The 15,504-nt window shown below is 41.9% G+C and overlaps 2 protein-coding genes across 2 annotated transcripts in view; one reads left to right on the forward strand and one right to left on the reverse strand.

Moving 5' to 3' along the window:
• Window positions 1-922: 922 nt before the first annotated feature.
• Window positions 923-6,196, reverse strand: LOC111956069 (splicing factor 3A subunit 3). Its single transcript, XM_023976489.2, has 15 exons — window positions 5,983-6,196; window positions 5,649-5,696; window positions 5,440-5,492; window positions 5,225-5,330; window positions 4,038-4,110; window positions 3,862-3,953; window positions 3,688-3,770; window positions 3,376-3,514; window positions 3,154-3,290; window positions 2,852-2,959; window positions 2,685-2,754; window positions 2,174-2,338; window positions 1,865-1,975; window positions 1,524-1,614; window positions 923-1,258 (listed from the first exon to the last, which is right to left on the reverse strand). The coding sequence occupies exons 1-15, from the start codon at window positions 6,076-6,078 to the stop codon at window positions 1,125-1,127; spliced, it is 1,506 nt and encodes a 501-aa protein (XP_023832257.1). The 5' UTR covers window positions 6,079-6,196; the 3' UTR covers window positions 923-1,124.
• Window positions 3,645-15,504, forward strand: part of LOC111956086 (ubiquitin-conjugating enzyme E2 E1-like) — a 114,127-nt gene continuing 102,267 nt past the window's right edge. The window contains exon 1 of the mRNA XM_070436350.1: window positions 3,645-3,651. The gene's annotated coding sequence lies outside the window, so the exon portion shown is untranslated. The remainder of the gene's footprint in view (window positions 3,652-15,504) is intronic.

The following is a 15,504-nucleotide window of genomic DNA, read 5'->3' on the forward strand; positions in this document are numbered from 1 at the left end:
GGTCCCAGTACAAACATAGCCCATACAAACAGGTGTGTTAATTAATGAACGTTTCAGATTCTCAGTCATGTGATGGCGTGGGCATTGTTATGTTGATGAGAGGAATATTCCATCAATTTAAACACGTTATAAATCCATCTAGTTAGTGTTGTCCCTGGGGTCCAGGAGTACTCGTAGAACACACCGTGGTAGCTTTATGATCCCCTCAGGATACACTTAGCCAAGACCAGGAGCCAGAACTTCCATCTCAACGCATCACCTAAGGAAATGCGAATCTCCTCTCTCAATTACTTTTAATGGGTGCAGCCTGGAGACTGGTAATGTGGTCATGTGAATTAGTGGTAAACAATTAAACACCATCATACCCATATCCCTGTTTATATATGACCAGTTCCGATGACTGTTGGATGGTGTATATTATGGATAAACAGACCAAATCCAACATTATTTTAGCAATATTCAGACATTTCTTCCCTCAACTGTACTCATATTGGCAAACTGATACTGTAAGTCAATTTGCATTGACTTGAGTATCTTTCATGCTACATGAAAGAACAATATTTAAATCATTAACAGCTCACTCAAATACAGCACAAGTGTCTTATTTGTTTAATGCCAAAAATACTGCTAAGCTGAGAAAGCATCTTCAACGTTTTAAGAAATGTATGAATTAGTAAATAAAGGTGAATTTTCCTTACCAGGCAAACAGAGGAATCGGTGAGCAAGTGTGAAGATATCTGTAGACTGCCCTCTAGTACACTCCCTTTAAAGGGACTGTCCATCACCTGACAATGGGAGGGTTCTTGGATATACAAAAATGTGTAATCACCCATAAGGGAATGGACAGTGGTTCAGGTGACTCCTTAAACAACTTAAGACATTACAATTGCTTTCTAAAAAAAACTTACAACTCAGAAATAACAATGGTGGCAAATAGTACTCATTTATTATTAGAATCAATGGCTGTTTCATTTCAAAATGGTTGTCAAAGGAAGGAATGAATAAAAACATCACAACTTGTAAATTAAAAATGAAAAGGTCAAGGGTCAAAGGCCAGAAAAAGAAGAAAAGAGTTGGGCATCACGTTGCGCTTCAAGGTTTCCAAGTCTTTGTCGGTCTCCTCTCTACAGCAGACCCTGTCTCTTCAGGTCCTCGTAGGTCTTCTTGTTGACCACGTTTCCACTGGAGTCCTCGTACTCCTCCTCTGTATCTGGTTGCCACCGCTCTGATGCCTTCTGTGACTTCAGCTTTGACCATACTGGGTTAAAAATACACTATTATTATCCAGAACTTGGACTGAATGACCAGTCATTTTTCATTATTTATTTAACCAGGAAAGACCCTTGCGGTCAGAAACCTTTTTGCGAGGGCAATCTGGATGTCCAACTACACCGGGAAATATTTATTGGTCTGGTAACACTTCTCTCTAACATGACTATTCTATTCAACCCAAATAACAACACTCATTCTTTTCACTTGTCATCTGCCTCAGCGTCTATCAGGGCTGTAACAGAACAACTTACGAGAGACAGCGTCCTCGATCTGGGTGACGTTGGCAAAGTGAGCCGTGTTGGGGATTCCCAGGCAGCGCATGCCATGGGCGTGACGCCACTCCTAAGGGGAGGAGACAACAGGCGACAACATATTATCTAGCAGTAATATTAACTAACCATGGTCAACATGCTCTTATCAGCTGAGAACAGAATTAGTCCCGTTCTAAAATCGAATCCTCTGCAGTTTCACTTATGCACATATACAAACGAAAGGAGGGCATTGATATAACACTGTAATAACCTAATATGACATTGTAATAACAATACGCAAATAATTCAACGAATAATGTTGAACAGAAATCTGAACGTACTGCAAAGTGCCTCTGGAAGGCCTTGGGTCCTCTGTACGTGTAGTTTCCACAGATCTCACAGTTATAGTTGATGTTCAGGCCATGGAGTTTGTACAGCCAGTATGGAATGGGCTAGAACAATTAAAAACGAGGTTAGCGTGGTGGCGTGCAACAATTAAAAACGAGGTTAGCGTGGTGGCGTGCAACCGCTGTACAATGAAGTCTGAATAAATAACACTATTATTAATAAAACAATTTTGTATTTCATTAGTATTGCAGAGCTTTAACACAGCTAGTACACAGGTCTGATGTCAGGGCCCAACTCCAAACCTTTCCATCCCAGCCGAGAGGCAGGTTCTTGGGGTTGTAGATTATCTCGTTGTCCTCATCTTCACTCTCACTCTCACTGAGCTGCTCCTCCTCTTCCTCCTCTCTCTCTTCTCCTGTCCGGGCCTGCTTCCTCTGCACGTTCTCATGGGTCAGCTGCCTCTGCTCCTACAGGGCCATAGACAATCAGATGGAAGTGTTAACAGATGTTTGTGTGGTTATTGTGAGTAACACACACCTATTGTATGACCGGGACTCAGAACTAAAGACATTCATTAAATACGACTAAAAACCATAGGTGCTGGGCTAATAAAGAACACAAGTATAGAACAAGAAGGCCTGCACACTGTTAAAGCTCCCAATTCACCACTTTATTGACAACGTTTCGATCAGAAACGGATTTTGTCAGGTGACCGGATGCAAGCGTTGTCAATAAAGCGGTGAATTGGGAGCTTTAACAGTGTGCAGGCCTTCTTGTTCTATAAAGGAGTCATCCTTGGCATCTTTTACTTACCCCCAAGATTTCCACATACTCATAAACCTGAGACTCCAGGAAGGCGACTTCTTTGTTACGCTCTGTGTCTCTGCAGAGAGATTGGAATGGTCAATAACACGGCTAGAACATGCTATCAGGTGCAGAAAAACATAAAACATGCAAATGTTCAACTGACAATCACATACTTCTTGGGTCCCTTGGACTTRGGGTTCTTGGCAAACAAGGAGGGATCCAGAGATTCCAGGGATTTTCCTTTGGTGCTAAACAGCCTCTGAGCTCTCTCTTCCAGGGTTCTGTGGGGTCACATACAAATTAGCCATATACACCCATTTAGCAACCTTACATCAGTCACCCAGTCCAATATTAGTCATCAGTACACCGTAGATCTATACTCCTAGTCTAATTACAACTGTTATTACAGTATTCCAAGTTTAATGTAAGTGCATAGACCTCCTCCCAGCCACAGAAGAGCATGCTTATTGCTTACCCTCCACATTTCAGGCCCAGGGCCATAAGGGCAGACTTCAACCTGTCCAGACCCAGGGAAGCCAACTCCTCCCAAGAGGAGAAAGCAGAAAGGTCTAGATGAGCTCCGGCGTGGGTCAGAGCACTGCTCGTCTCTTTCTATAACAGAGGAAGAGAATAAAAAATTGAAACTCCCATATAGACCATCACTATAGTAGTCCCCTTCCCCATCTTGGACACTCACTGGCCAGCCAGGGAAGGTCCCCATCTCCCACTTCTTCTCAAACTCTCCCAGGATCTTGCCGTAGAGATCATTCTGGTCCAGCAGAGGTTTGACTCTCTCTGTGTAGTCCTGAAGGTATTCCAGTAGCATCTCTAAGTACCTGTATAACATCGAACACAGGTGTGAAACAACCTGATGGAAAAACATGCAGAGGAGAACTTCAAACAAATGAATATAAGGTACTACAATTCTATAGGAATACATTTAGTGCATTTACAGTGCAATCACAAAGAAAAGGTCTGTACAATAAAGCAAATTGTTAAATATGCTTACTTTTTGTATTCAGCATTCTTTCTGTCCTTGGAGACATCAAACAGCTGGTCGAATGAGGAAAGGTAGCTGATGTACTCCAGTTTCTGAAACAGAGGGCAGAAGGTTAGGCTTTAGTATAGTTTTACATTAGACTAGGATGAAGAGTATTTAGAGTTCAAAGAGTGGACAGCTTACCTCTGCCCCTTTCAGGTTGATGAACTTCCGATAGCAGTCATGAAGATCCAGGTAGCGTCCGTAAGCTTCCTCATCACTGAACTCCACCATGTCTGGGGAAAGACCACATAAATCATTACATTAACACCTACACAGTGTGAGACAATGATTCCACCACCATACTGTAGAAAGCTCACTCTGTGTTTCTTCAGTTGGGTTCTCTCTAGCCTTGACCAGCTCGTCAAACTCCACAGACATGGGCACACAGATCTGAAACAGCAACATACAGATTGAGCCAGAGCAGCAGACATGCTAAACCCTGATGAAGGTTGGTTGACCTAAACTTCGGTTCAAGAGTTGGTTTCAGACATTTATTGTGGAACATGCAATAAGACAAATTACCCCCCCCTTCGTGGACCTGGACTGTAGAATGACATATAGAATCCTGAGACATATTGAATTATATAATAGTTATTTAAAGGGGCAATGTGCAATTGGTGTATCTATTTGTGGACTTTCAAATGAATTACATAAACCCATTGATTGATTCTGGAAGAATAACTTATAAATGCCGCATGTGCTTAGTTCAACTGTCATACCCCAACTGAATACCCCAACTCTATTTTTTTTATTCTTTATAAACAACATATTTGTTAACAAACACTAGTGTATAGCCTCAAAACATCTCAAACTATACTTTGATATCATGGATGGTCAGTCCTAGCTCTGTCTATGAATTTGAGTGGTTACATTTCTCCTGCCCCATCCCTCAGCATTTTACCAAAACAGTGGCGGGGTAGGTGTAATTGTTTTAACTTCAGGTTGCCCCTTTAAAAACATATCTCTGTGTCTGGAACTACTTTTTTTTTTTTGAAGATATACACCGAGTGTACAAAACATTAAAAACACCTACCCCCCTACAAAGTGTACAAAACATTAACCCCCCAAGGTGTCAAAAGCGTTCCACAGGGACGCCGACGCTTCCCACAGTTGTGTCAAGTTGGCTGGTGGACCATTCTTGATACAAACGGGAAACTGTTACGCGTGAAAAACCCAGTAGCGTTGCAGTTTTGACACAAACCAGTGCACCCTGCACCTACTGCCATACCCTGTTCAAAGGCACTTAAATCTTTTGTCTTGCCCATTCACCCTCTGAGTGGCACACATACACAAGCCATGTCTCAATGCTTAAAAATACTTCTTTAACCTGCCTCCTCCCCTTCATCTACACAGACTGAAGGGGTTTTAAAAAGTGACATCAATGTATGTGTATGTCATGGAAAGAGCCGGTGTTCTTAATGTTTTGTACCCTCTGTGTACTTCTGGGATGATTTATTCAGTGTACAGCTAGGCCAGACAGGAAGGAGCTGATAAAAAAGATGACCTCATTAGGATGCTTCCTGTGGAACTCCTTGATCTGTTTTAGTCTGTTGTAGAACTCTGCAAACTCATTTGGTCCTGAGATGGCGTTCAGTTCATCCTTCCTCATTCTGTGGATAGAGAAAGCAACAATATTACACCTCTGATTTACTCTGCATAACAAGGCTGATCATGCATGAGCGCTTGAAACACAAACACATTACATATACACACACTTACCCATCTTTGTCTTCATATGCTTCCCTGACAGTTGAGCTCACATCCATGTATCTCTGAAAGGATGACAAAGCTTGTTATCAAAAAAATACTGTCACATCATGCATGTCCTTGACAAGTAGGCTATTAGCCACAATACAAGTGAATATGAAAATACAGGTCCAACTTGTTATTTACTGTTGTGATGTTTCAATATCACATAGAATACTCACATCCAACATTGCTCTTGTTCGATGGTCTGAGTTTATTTGTTCGCGTAACTGAGAAGAAAAATCCATAAATATGAACTAACGTTTGATGGCAAAGCCAGAAACTGGACCAGTTAACAAACGCTAGCTAACAAACTAGCCTTATATCTAATGCAGCTAACTGAATACAATAGCTGTCAGAAATTGTAGCTGGTAAGTTAGCCACAAATAAACAAAATCATAACACATAAGCTACTATTCCCAGAAATAACGTTAGCTTATCTGATTTTGTTTAATGCTTTAATCAATGAACGTCTTCATTAGCATTAAATAGCATTAGCGTTGATGCAACTCATACCGTGGTTTTCTTATGCATCATTTCCTTAGTTTTGGCATCCAACAGCCTTTCCTTCTCCTCATGGTAGCGACGTTGTTGTTCTAAAATCGTCTCCATTGTTATTTCCTGACCAACAAATTACAGAAATAAGAAGGACTTGAACAATGAATGCCGTGAAACTTCGGCTACGTTTATTTTCAATGGCGCATGTTGGGACTGAGAGGAAGTAGTTCCACAGCAGGGTTGCCAGGTCAAGCTTTAATTTCTAGCCCAATTCTTCTTCGATGAGGTTTAACAGCGGTTGGCAGCCAATAAATGTTGCATTACCGCCACCTACTAGACTGGAGTACAACTCCATAATACTTTGCTTGAATAAATAACAAAATTAATTTAAAAAAAATACCCTCCAATCTAACACTACACTAACAAAAAAATAACATCACCCTACTCCACTATTTAAATCTATTTAGTCCTACCTCAGGCCAACAACCTGAAAGGATGGGACACCACCACTTTTCACACCCTGTAACTCTTCTGATATCAAGTCTCACACATCCAAATACTAGAGGTTGACTGAATAATCGGAATGGGCGATTAATTAGGGCCGATTTCAAGTTTTCATAACAATAGGTCATCTGCATTTTTGGACCCCGATCATGGCCGATTACATTGCACTCCACGAGGAGACTGCGTGGCAGGCTGACTACCTGTTATGCGAGTGCAGCAAGGAGCCAAGGTAAGGTGCTAGCTAGCATTAAACGTATCTTATAAAAAACAATCAATCTTAACATAATCACTAGTTAACTACACATGGTTGATGATATTACTAGTTAATCTAGCTTGTCCTGCGTTGCATATAATCGATGCGATGCCTGTTAATTTATCATTGAATCACAGCCTACTTCGACAAACGGGTGATGATTTAACAAGCGCATTCACGAAAAAAGCACTGTCGTTGCACCAATGTGTACCTAACCATAAACATCAACGCCTTTCTTAAAATCAATACACAAGTATATATTTTTAAACCTGCATATTTAGTTAATATTGCCTGCTAACATGAATTTCTTTTAACTAGGGAAATTGTGTCACTTCTCTTGCGTTCTGTGCAACAGAGTCAGGGTATATGCAGCAGTTTGGGCCGCCTTGCTCATTGCGAACTGTGTGAAGACCATTTCTTCCTAACAAAGACAGCCAACTTCGTCAAACGGGGGATGATTTACAAAAGCGTATTTGCGAAAAAAGCACAATCGTTGCACGAATGTACCTAACCATAAACATCAATGCCTTTCTTAAAATCAATACACAGAAGTATATTTTTTTTAAACCTGCATATTTAGTTAAAAGAAAGTTCATGTTAGCAGGCAATATTAAACTAGGGAAATTGTGTCACTTCTCTTGCGTTCATTGCACGCAGTCAGGGTATATGCAACAGTTTGGGCCGCCTGGCTCGTTGCAACTAATTTGCTAGAATTTTACGTAATTATGACATAACATTGAAGGTGTGCAATGTAACAGGAATATTTAGACTTATGGATGCCCCCGTTGGATAAATACGTAACGGTTCCGTATTTCACTGAAAGAATAAACCTTTTGTTTTCAAAATGATAGTTTCCGGATTTGACCATATTAATGACCTAAGGCTCGTATTCTTGTGTGTTTATTATATTATAATTAAGTCTATGATTTGATAGAGCAGTCTGATGACGGTGGTAGGCAGCAGCAGGCTCGTAAGCATTCATTCAAACAGCACTTTACTGCGTTTGCCAGCAGCTCTTCGCATGCGCTGTTTATGACTTCAAGCCTATCAACTCCCGAGATTAGGCTGGCAATACTAAAGTACCTATTAGAACATCCAATAGTCAAAGGTATATGAAATACACATGGTATAGAGAAATAGTTCTATAATAACCTCAACCTAAAACTTCTTACCTGGGAATATTGAAGACTCGTGTTAAAAGGAACCACCAGCTTTCATATGTTCTCATGTTCTGAGCAAGGAACTTAAACGTTAGCTTTTTTACATGGCACATATTGCACTTTTACTTTCTTCTCAAAACACTTTGTTTTGCATTATTTTTAACCAAATTGACATGTTTCTTTATTTATTTGAGACTAAATTGATTTTATTGATGTATTATATTAAGTTAAAATAAAAGTGTTCATTGTTCATTCAGTATTGTTGTAATTGTCATTACTACAAATATATATATATATACTGGGCCGTACGCACTACCCTCTGTAGTGCCTTGCGGTCGGAGGCCGAGCAGTTGCCGTACCAGGCAGTGATGCAACCCGTCAGGATGCTTTGAGGATCTGAGGACCCATGCCAAATATTTTCAGTCTCCTGCGGGGGAATAGGTTTTGTCGTGCCCTCATCACGACTGCCTTGGTGTGCTTGGATCATGTTGGACCAAACAAATAAACCCTTTGCGCATGTGCATAACTATAGATAAATCCGACAGCAGAGTTTGAGTGATGAAAGTTTGACAGAGGATCTCGCAGTCTCTGAGCAAGAAACACTTGGATGTACATAAAACACAATTTATAATTGTGTTATTATGTGCCAGATGTTAAGACTACAAACGGTTATAAATGGCCCATTTGCGAGATTGACTTGTCATTTCAATAGACATAGGCTACAGTCTAAAATCTGGGTTTATGATTCTAATAACATTTTTCCATAGTTTGCTTAGATAAAGGCAGGTAGCCTATAGCCCCTGATAGACCTACATCTCATTTCAGATAGTCTACAGTAGCCTAGATAAGATGTAAACTGAACGATTTAGCAGCTTGCTTAGCTCAAATGAACAGACTAATTTATTCAACATGAAAAGCGAGGCGATTTCGCAATACGAAGTGCTTGTTTCGCCAATAGCTTACTGGAATAGGCTACTGAAGATGGGGTCATAATTTAAATCACTGAATGAAATATTAATAATATATTTATGAAATGAATATTCTTGTCAACAGCCAGTGTTTCTTTTTTTGAATTCGTTTTATCTGTAGCCTAATCTGACTACTGTTACCGTCAATCTAACGCGTTCATAATAACACAAGGCTACACCAAGTAATAGGCTATTTATTACATTGGTTTGCCAGCTCCAGGTAGGCTACACAAGTGACACAAATTGACTTGCAATGACTCCATTAATATCGTAATTTCAACATATTTATTGTATCAAGTGGGAGCCTACAATGACATATACATTAATAGGCTACTTGAGGGCCAACAGAGGAAAATGTATAATTATTCACTTTTAGCCTAATGTCAGTTTCATTGAGGACTTTTCCCCATAAAAAGAACCACGCGAGGGAGTTCCACAACTTCCATTTCCAATGTCCACTCTGGCAGCCCCCGAGACTCAAGAACTGAGCATAAAGCACCGCTTGATACAGTTTTCTTTAATTAAGCAGTCAACATTAGAATGCAATTTAAACCATCTCCAAGGGATTCATGTAATGCGCTCTAGTGCGCCCAAAGTCGTTTTCCAGTGCTTTGTATCTATTATTTCTTGATGTGCATCACTTCTACAGTATTAATATGTTTAATGGAAAAAATATGAGGAAATAGGTGTCTCTATAACGACAATCTAAATAGCCTACCTACAACTGGTAAAAAAGTTGTCACAACGTGCGCGCGTGCTGCTCTCTCTCCTCTCTCACTTGACTCAGCCAATAACTGTAGTGCTGTGCTTTGCTCTATCAACACACACACACACACCTCCGGCCCTTACCACTACTGAGGAGCTGGTCACAGTGAAATATATATTTTTAAGAGAAATGCCTTGGCGGCCGTGGTGCAACTTAGAAATAGCCCAAAAATCCGCAACCAATACATTTCACCCGCGACATAGTTTTCAAAGTAGCCCAAATTCAGGAAAACCGCGAACATGGCAACACCGTTCCACAGTTTATTCACCGCGTGAGGAGACATTGTTCCCATTATTTAGGTTCCGCAATCATCAGTGAGTTTTTGAGTGTGGAAGAGAGATAATCCGATTTTCCCCCCAGTTTTTTGTTGAGTGATATCATCATTCTACACTGAACCAAAATATAAACACCACATGCAACAATTTCAAAGATTTTTACTGAGTTATAGTTCATATAAGAAAATCAGTCAATATAAATAAATAAATAATCTATGGATTTCACATGACTAGGTAGGGGCGCAGCCATGGGTGGGCCCAGCCAACCATAATTAGTTTCCCCCACAAAAGGGCTTTATTACAGACATAAATACTCCTCAGCACACCCTTCTCCAACCCCTCAGATGATCCCACAGGTGAAGAAGCCGGATGTGGAGGTCCTGGGCTGACGTGGTTACACATGGTCTGTGGTTGTGAGGCCGGTTGGACGTACTGCCAAATTCTCTAAAATGCCATTGGAGGCGATTTATGGTAGAGAAATTAACATTCAATTCTCTGGCAACAGCTCTGGTGGACATTCCTGCAGTCAGCATGCCAACTGCGCGCTCACTCAAAACTTGAGACATCTGTGGCATTGTGTTGTGTGATCAAACTGCACATTTTAGAGTGGCCTTTTATTGTCCCCAGGACAAGATGCAATGATCATACTGTTTAATGCTTCTTGATTTTCCACACCTGTCAGGCGTTTGGATTATCTTGGCAAGGGAGAAATGCTCACAAATATGGATGTAAACATATTTTTGCAAAAAAATGGAGAGAAATAAGCTTTATGTGCATATGAAACATTTCTGGGATCTTTTATTTCAGCTCATGAAACATGGGATCAACACTTTACATATTGCATTTATATTTTTGTTCAGAATACATTGGTCACCTAGTGTCACGCCATGACCATAGTTTGCTTTGTATGTTTTATGTTTTGTTTGGTCAGGGTGTGATCTGAGTGGGCATTCTATGTTGTATGTCTGGTTTGTCTATTTCTATGTGTTTTGCCTGATATGGTTCTCAATCAGAGACAGGTGTTTTGCGTTGTCTCTGATTGGGAACCATATTTAGGTAGCCTGTTTTGTATTGTGGGTTGTGGGTGATTGTCTATGTGTAGTATTAGCACTATTTGTTATTTAGCTTCACGGTCGTAGTTTATTGTTTTTGTATTAGTTTCGTTTAGTGTTCTCTGTCTATTAAAATTCAAGATGAACACTAACTACGCTGCGCTTTGGTCCTCTCCTTCTACCACCACAGACGATCGTGACACCTAGCCAAGTTTGAAACCACCAAGACTCTTCCTTGAGCTGGCCGCCCGGCCAAACTGAGCAATCGGGGGAGAAGGGCCTCGGTCAAAGAGGTGACCAAGAACCTGATGGTGACAGAGCTCCAGAGTTCCTCTGAGGAGATAGGAGAACCTTCCAGAAGGACAACCATCTCTGCAACAATGCACCAGTCAGACTTTTATGGTTGAGTGGCCAGACGGAAGCCACTCCTCAGTAAAAGGCACATAAGCGCCCGCTTAGAGTTTTCCAAATGAACTCTCAGACCATGAGAAACAAGATTCTCTGGTCAGGTGAAACCAAGATTGAAGCTTGGCACATCTATATTTGGGGAGTTTCTCCCATTATTCTCTACAGATCCTCTCAAGCTCTGTCAGGTTGGATGGGGAGCGTCGCTGCATAGCTATTTTCTCTCAAGAGATGTTCGATCGGGTTGAAATCAGGTCTCTGGCTGGGCCACTGAAGGACATTCGAAGACTTTTCCCGAATCCAGGGACTAGTCTCCCAGTCCCTGCCACTGAAAATCGTCTCCACAGAATGACGCTGCCACCACCATGCTTCACCGTAGGTATGGTGCCAGGTTTCCTCCAGACGTGACGCTTGGCATTCAGGCCAATCTTGGTTTCATCAGACCAGAGAATCTTGTTTCTCATGGTCTGAGAGTCCTTTAGGCCCCTTTTGGCAAACTCCAAGCTGGCTGTCATGTGCCTTTTACAGAGGAGTGGCTTCCGTCTGGCCACTCTACCATAAAGGCCTGATTTTGTGGAATGCTGCAGAGATGGTTGTCCTTCTGGAAGGTTCTCCCATCTCCACAGAGGAACTCTGGAGCTCTGTCAGAGTGACCATCTTGTTCTTGGTCACCACCCTGACCAGGGCCCTTCTCCCACGATTGCTCAGTTTGGCCGGGTGGCCAGCTCTAGGAAGAGTCTTGGTGGCTCCAAACTTCTTCCATTTAAGAATGATGGCGGTCACTGTGTTCTTGGACTTTCAATGTTACAGAAATGTTTTGGTACCCTTCCCCAGATCTGTGCCTCGACACAATCCTGTCTCGGAGCTCTACGGACAATTCATTCGACGGAACAAAATGTGGAAAATGGGAAGGGGTCTGAATACTTTCGGGAATGCACTGTAGGTCTATCTACAATATTTCTATGAATTAATTTGAAAGAAAAACAATTCTGTATTGAAAACACATCCACTATCTTCCCTAGCTCGTCTGATAGAGGTTTCTGTGAACTTTTCTTGAACTTTGCAAATAAAGGAAAAATACCCTAACATATCAAAAGGACATTAGCCTATTCATTATATATTGTTAGGTTGGTTAACCGTTAACCCTCTACTGCCAATGCTTGTTACCAGATTTGAAAAGCCCAATACACACACTTGGTTGCGCGCACTCGTGTACTCACTGTGTAAAAAAGAGAGCGCGCGCTCAGAGGCGGTCCGGTTGTCTCATTCTCTCGCAGCCAGTCTGAGCGGATAACGAAAGCAAACGGAGAAACAGATCGAATAGAACGGCCGAGCAACACACGGGATATAGCCTACTTCAACACACGGGATATAGCCTACTTCAACACACGGGATATAGCCTACTTCAGGGGTTGATAGAAGATTGTTTGCATCGACCGTCCGTGTGTCAACTATTTGGAAGGTAATCTCTTTCTGAAACATTGTAACAACTGCACATTGAAAGTAACGTTTAAAGAGTCGATGGCCCGGGAGAAGAACAACATCCTCATGGGGAGGGAGGGGGGGGGGTGTTCGGTGTCTTTTGTGCGGAGACGGCTCTTCTTGATGTGGGAAAGCTTCACAGCTAATATTTCACTCAAGCTGCTCCGAACGTTTTGTGTTGTGTTTATCTTGAGGCTATGAGGGCATATGAGGGCTCTCCGATTACGGTTATGGTGTTATGTTTTTAGGCCTTATCAATTATGTGGAGTGCACGCGATATGACGGCTGCTCCCCCAGCAGTAGACCTAGTGGATCAGTTATTCTGACAGCCCTACGTGACAACAGGGATTATTTACACACAAAAGAAACGTGTTCATCCGTATTTGCTGGTGTATGAATGACCGTGAGGCCAATGCAACACAGGATTTGTTACTTTTTTTTAGCAGATTTTATCATCACCGGCTCTGTATAAAAGGAGAACACTGAAAGTGTTTAAAGAGCCGATGGCCTGGGAGAAGAACGATATCATCACTGGGGGGGGGGGGTGTTCCGTTGGTTGTGTTACATTGATGTTAAATTATTGTTACAAAGTGTGCCCATGTCTTTGATAGCTAAATCTCACAGTATTTTCAATTGATCATGAGTCTTTAACTTGTCAAAGAGATATGACTCATAGAACCAATAAAATAGAATGGAAACAATGTTTTCTAGAAGATCATGTTTTGTATGCTTAGCCTATTAACAACCCTCCTAAATTGCCTCAGTAGAAATCACCAATCTCTGTATCAGGAGATTAAAAAAAAAAAAAAATCAAATTACTGTCTTTGCAGAATGTTGCTCAATGGATCCTGAATGTTCATGACCAAAGTGTGTGTGGTATAACTGCACTTTGCAATGATTTGAAGATCTGTTGTCTGTCATTATGCTCTTTCTGGAATGTGATGCTCATTTCAGCAACCATCTTCTCCTTTACCACAGCCCCCCCCCCCCCCCCCAAACACATACTGCACACAACCCTCATTTACCCAAACAACTACTTCTCATTCTGTGAATGTTCAAAATACACTGCTTCACCTTGAGGGCTCATATGGTATGTTGGGAAATTACATTTCCTCAATGCGACCTTGTAGAAGGAGCTTTGATTATAGAGGCTGTAGTGTGAGCTGGTCCATGAGGACATGGAACCAGCCTGCCTTACTATAATGACCTTTAAAAGACCTGAGAGCTGGAAGAAGAACAGTGTTTCATTCTGTTGACTCTAGCTGGCTGGCTGGCTCTGGTGGTTTGGTTTTTAATACCGTACTTCTATCAGAATAGCTAATGACTGAAGGACAACCACAGAACCAATAGTATTCTCACCTTCGACTGCTGTAGCTTTAGGCAGGTGTGTAGGAAAAGTCAAGGGTTTGGGGTTATCTGTGTGTCTGTGTGTGTCCCCCAGAGCCAGGATGTCCAGTGAGGTGCAGCCCAGCTCAAGGCAGGACGACAGTCCCAACACCAGTGGGGGCAGCTGGGACGTGGAGCAGAGAGAGGTGGCCCCTCCGGTTCAGGAGCAGGCTCAGGAGAGGGATCAGACAACGCCCAAGAAGAAAGAGGCCAAGATATCCAGCAAGACTGCTGCCAAGCTCTCCACCAGCGCCAAGAGGTAGATCTGCAATTCTCTCTATTCTATTCTGTTCAGGTAGATTGTGTAATGAAGTGTCCTTGACGGTCTTGGTCATATACAATATGCATGTAGTGCATTTATGGTTTTTGTGGAATTTCTTTGGAATACAGCTCAAGCTCAACAATGGACTATCCAATATACTGAATGTACAACACATTAAGAACACCTGCTCTTTCCATGACAGACTGACCAGGTGAAAGCTATGATCCCTTATTGAAGTCACTTGTTAAATCCACATCTATCAGTGTAGATGAAGGGGAGGAGACGGGTTAAAGAAGGATTTGAGACATGGATTGTGTATGTGTGCCATTCAGAGGGTGAATGGGCAAGACAAACTATTTAAGTGCCTTTTGAATGGAGTATGGTATTAGGTGCCAGGCGCACCGGTTTGTGTCAAAAACTGTAACGCTGCTGGGTTTTTCACGCTCAACAGTTTACCATGTGTATCAAGAATGGTCCACCACCCAAAGGACATCCAGCTAACTTGACACAATTGTGGGAAGCATTGGAGTCAACACGGGCCAGCATCCATGTAGAATATTTTCAACACCTTGTAGAGTCCATGCCCTGAAGAATTGAGGCTGTGCTGAGGGCAAAACTGACTCTAGGAAGTTGTTCCATTCCGAGCCACGAATGTCATACGCAGTATAATACGGAGATTATATTGACTCAGATGCACCTTGAAGCAGTGGGTTTATTATAACCATCAATGGGTTATGAAATGCAATGGTCTGAGGGACATTAGAGAAAAACAAACAAAGTGATTGTGTCAGAGAGAGAGCCCATGGATGAGTGACCGTGAGAGAGGGAGGCCTGCATGTTCTGTAATTGGTCCATTTCCCCCTGGATTCCCTCGTTCATTCCCTCGTTTATTCTTCCCTCCATTTGCTCTTAACAACCTGCCGCCTTACCACGTAAAATGTGCCACCTCATGAGAAAATACTGTAGATAAAATTAGAGCGTCTTGTGCATTCAAGCCTGGGAACGACTTACTCCCTAACCAGTGATT

Source organism: Salvelinus sp. IW2-2015, linkage group LG31 (genome assembly GCF_002910315.2).
Source record: "Salvelinus sp. IW2-2015 linkage group LG31, ASM291031v2, whole genome shotgun sequence".
NCBI lineage: Eukaryota > Metazoa > Chordata > Actinopteri > Salmoniformes > Salmonidae > Salvelinus > Salvelinus sp. IW2-2015.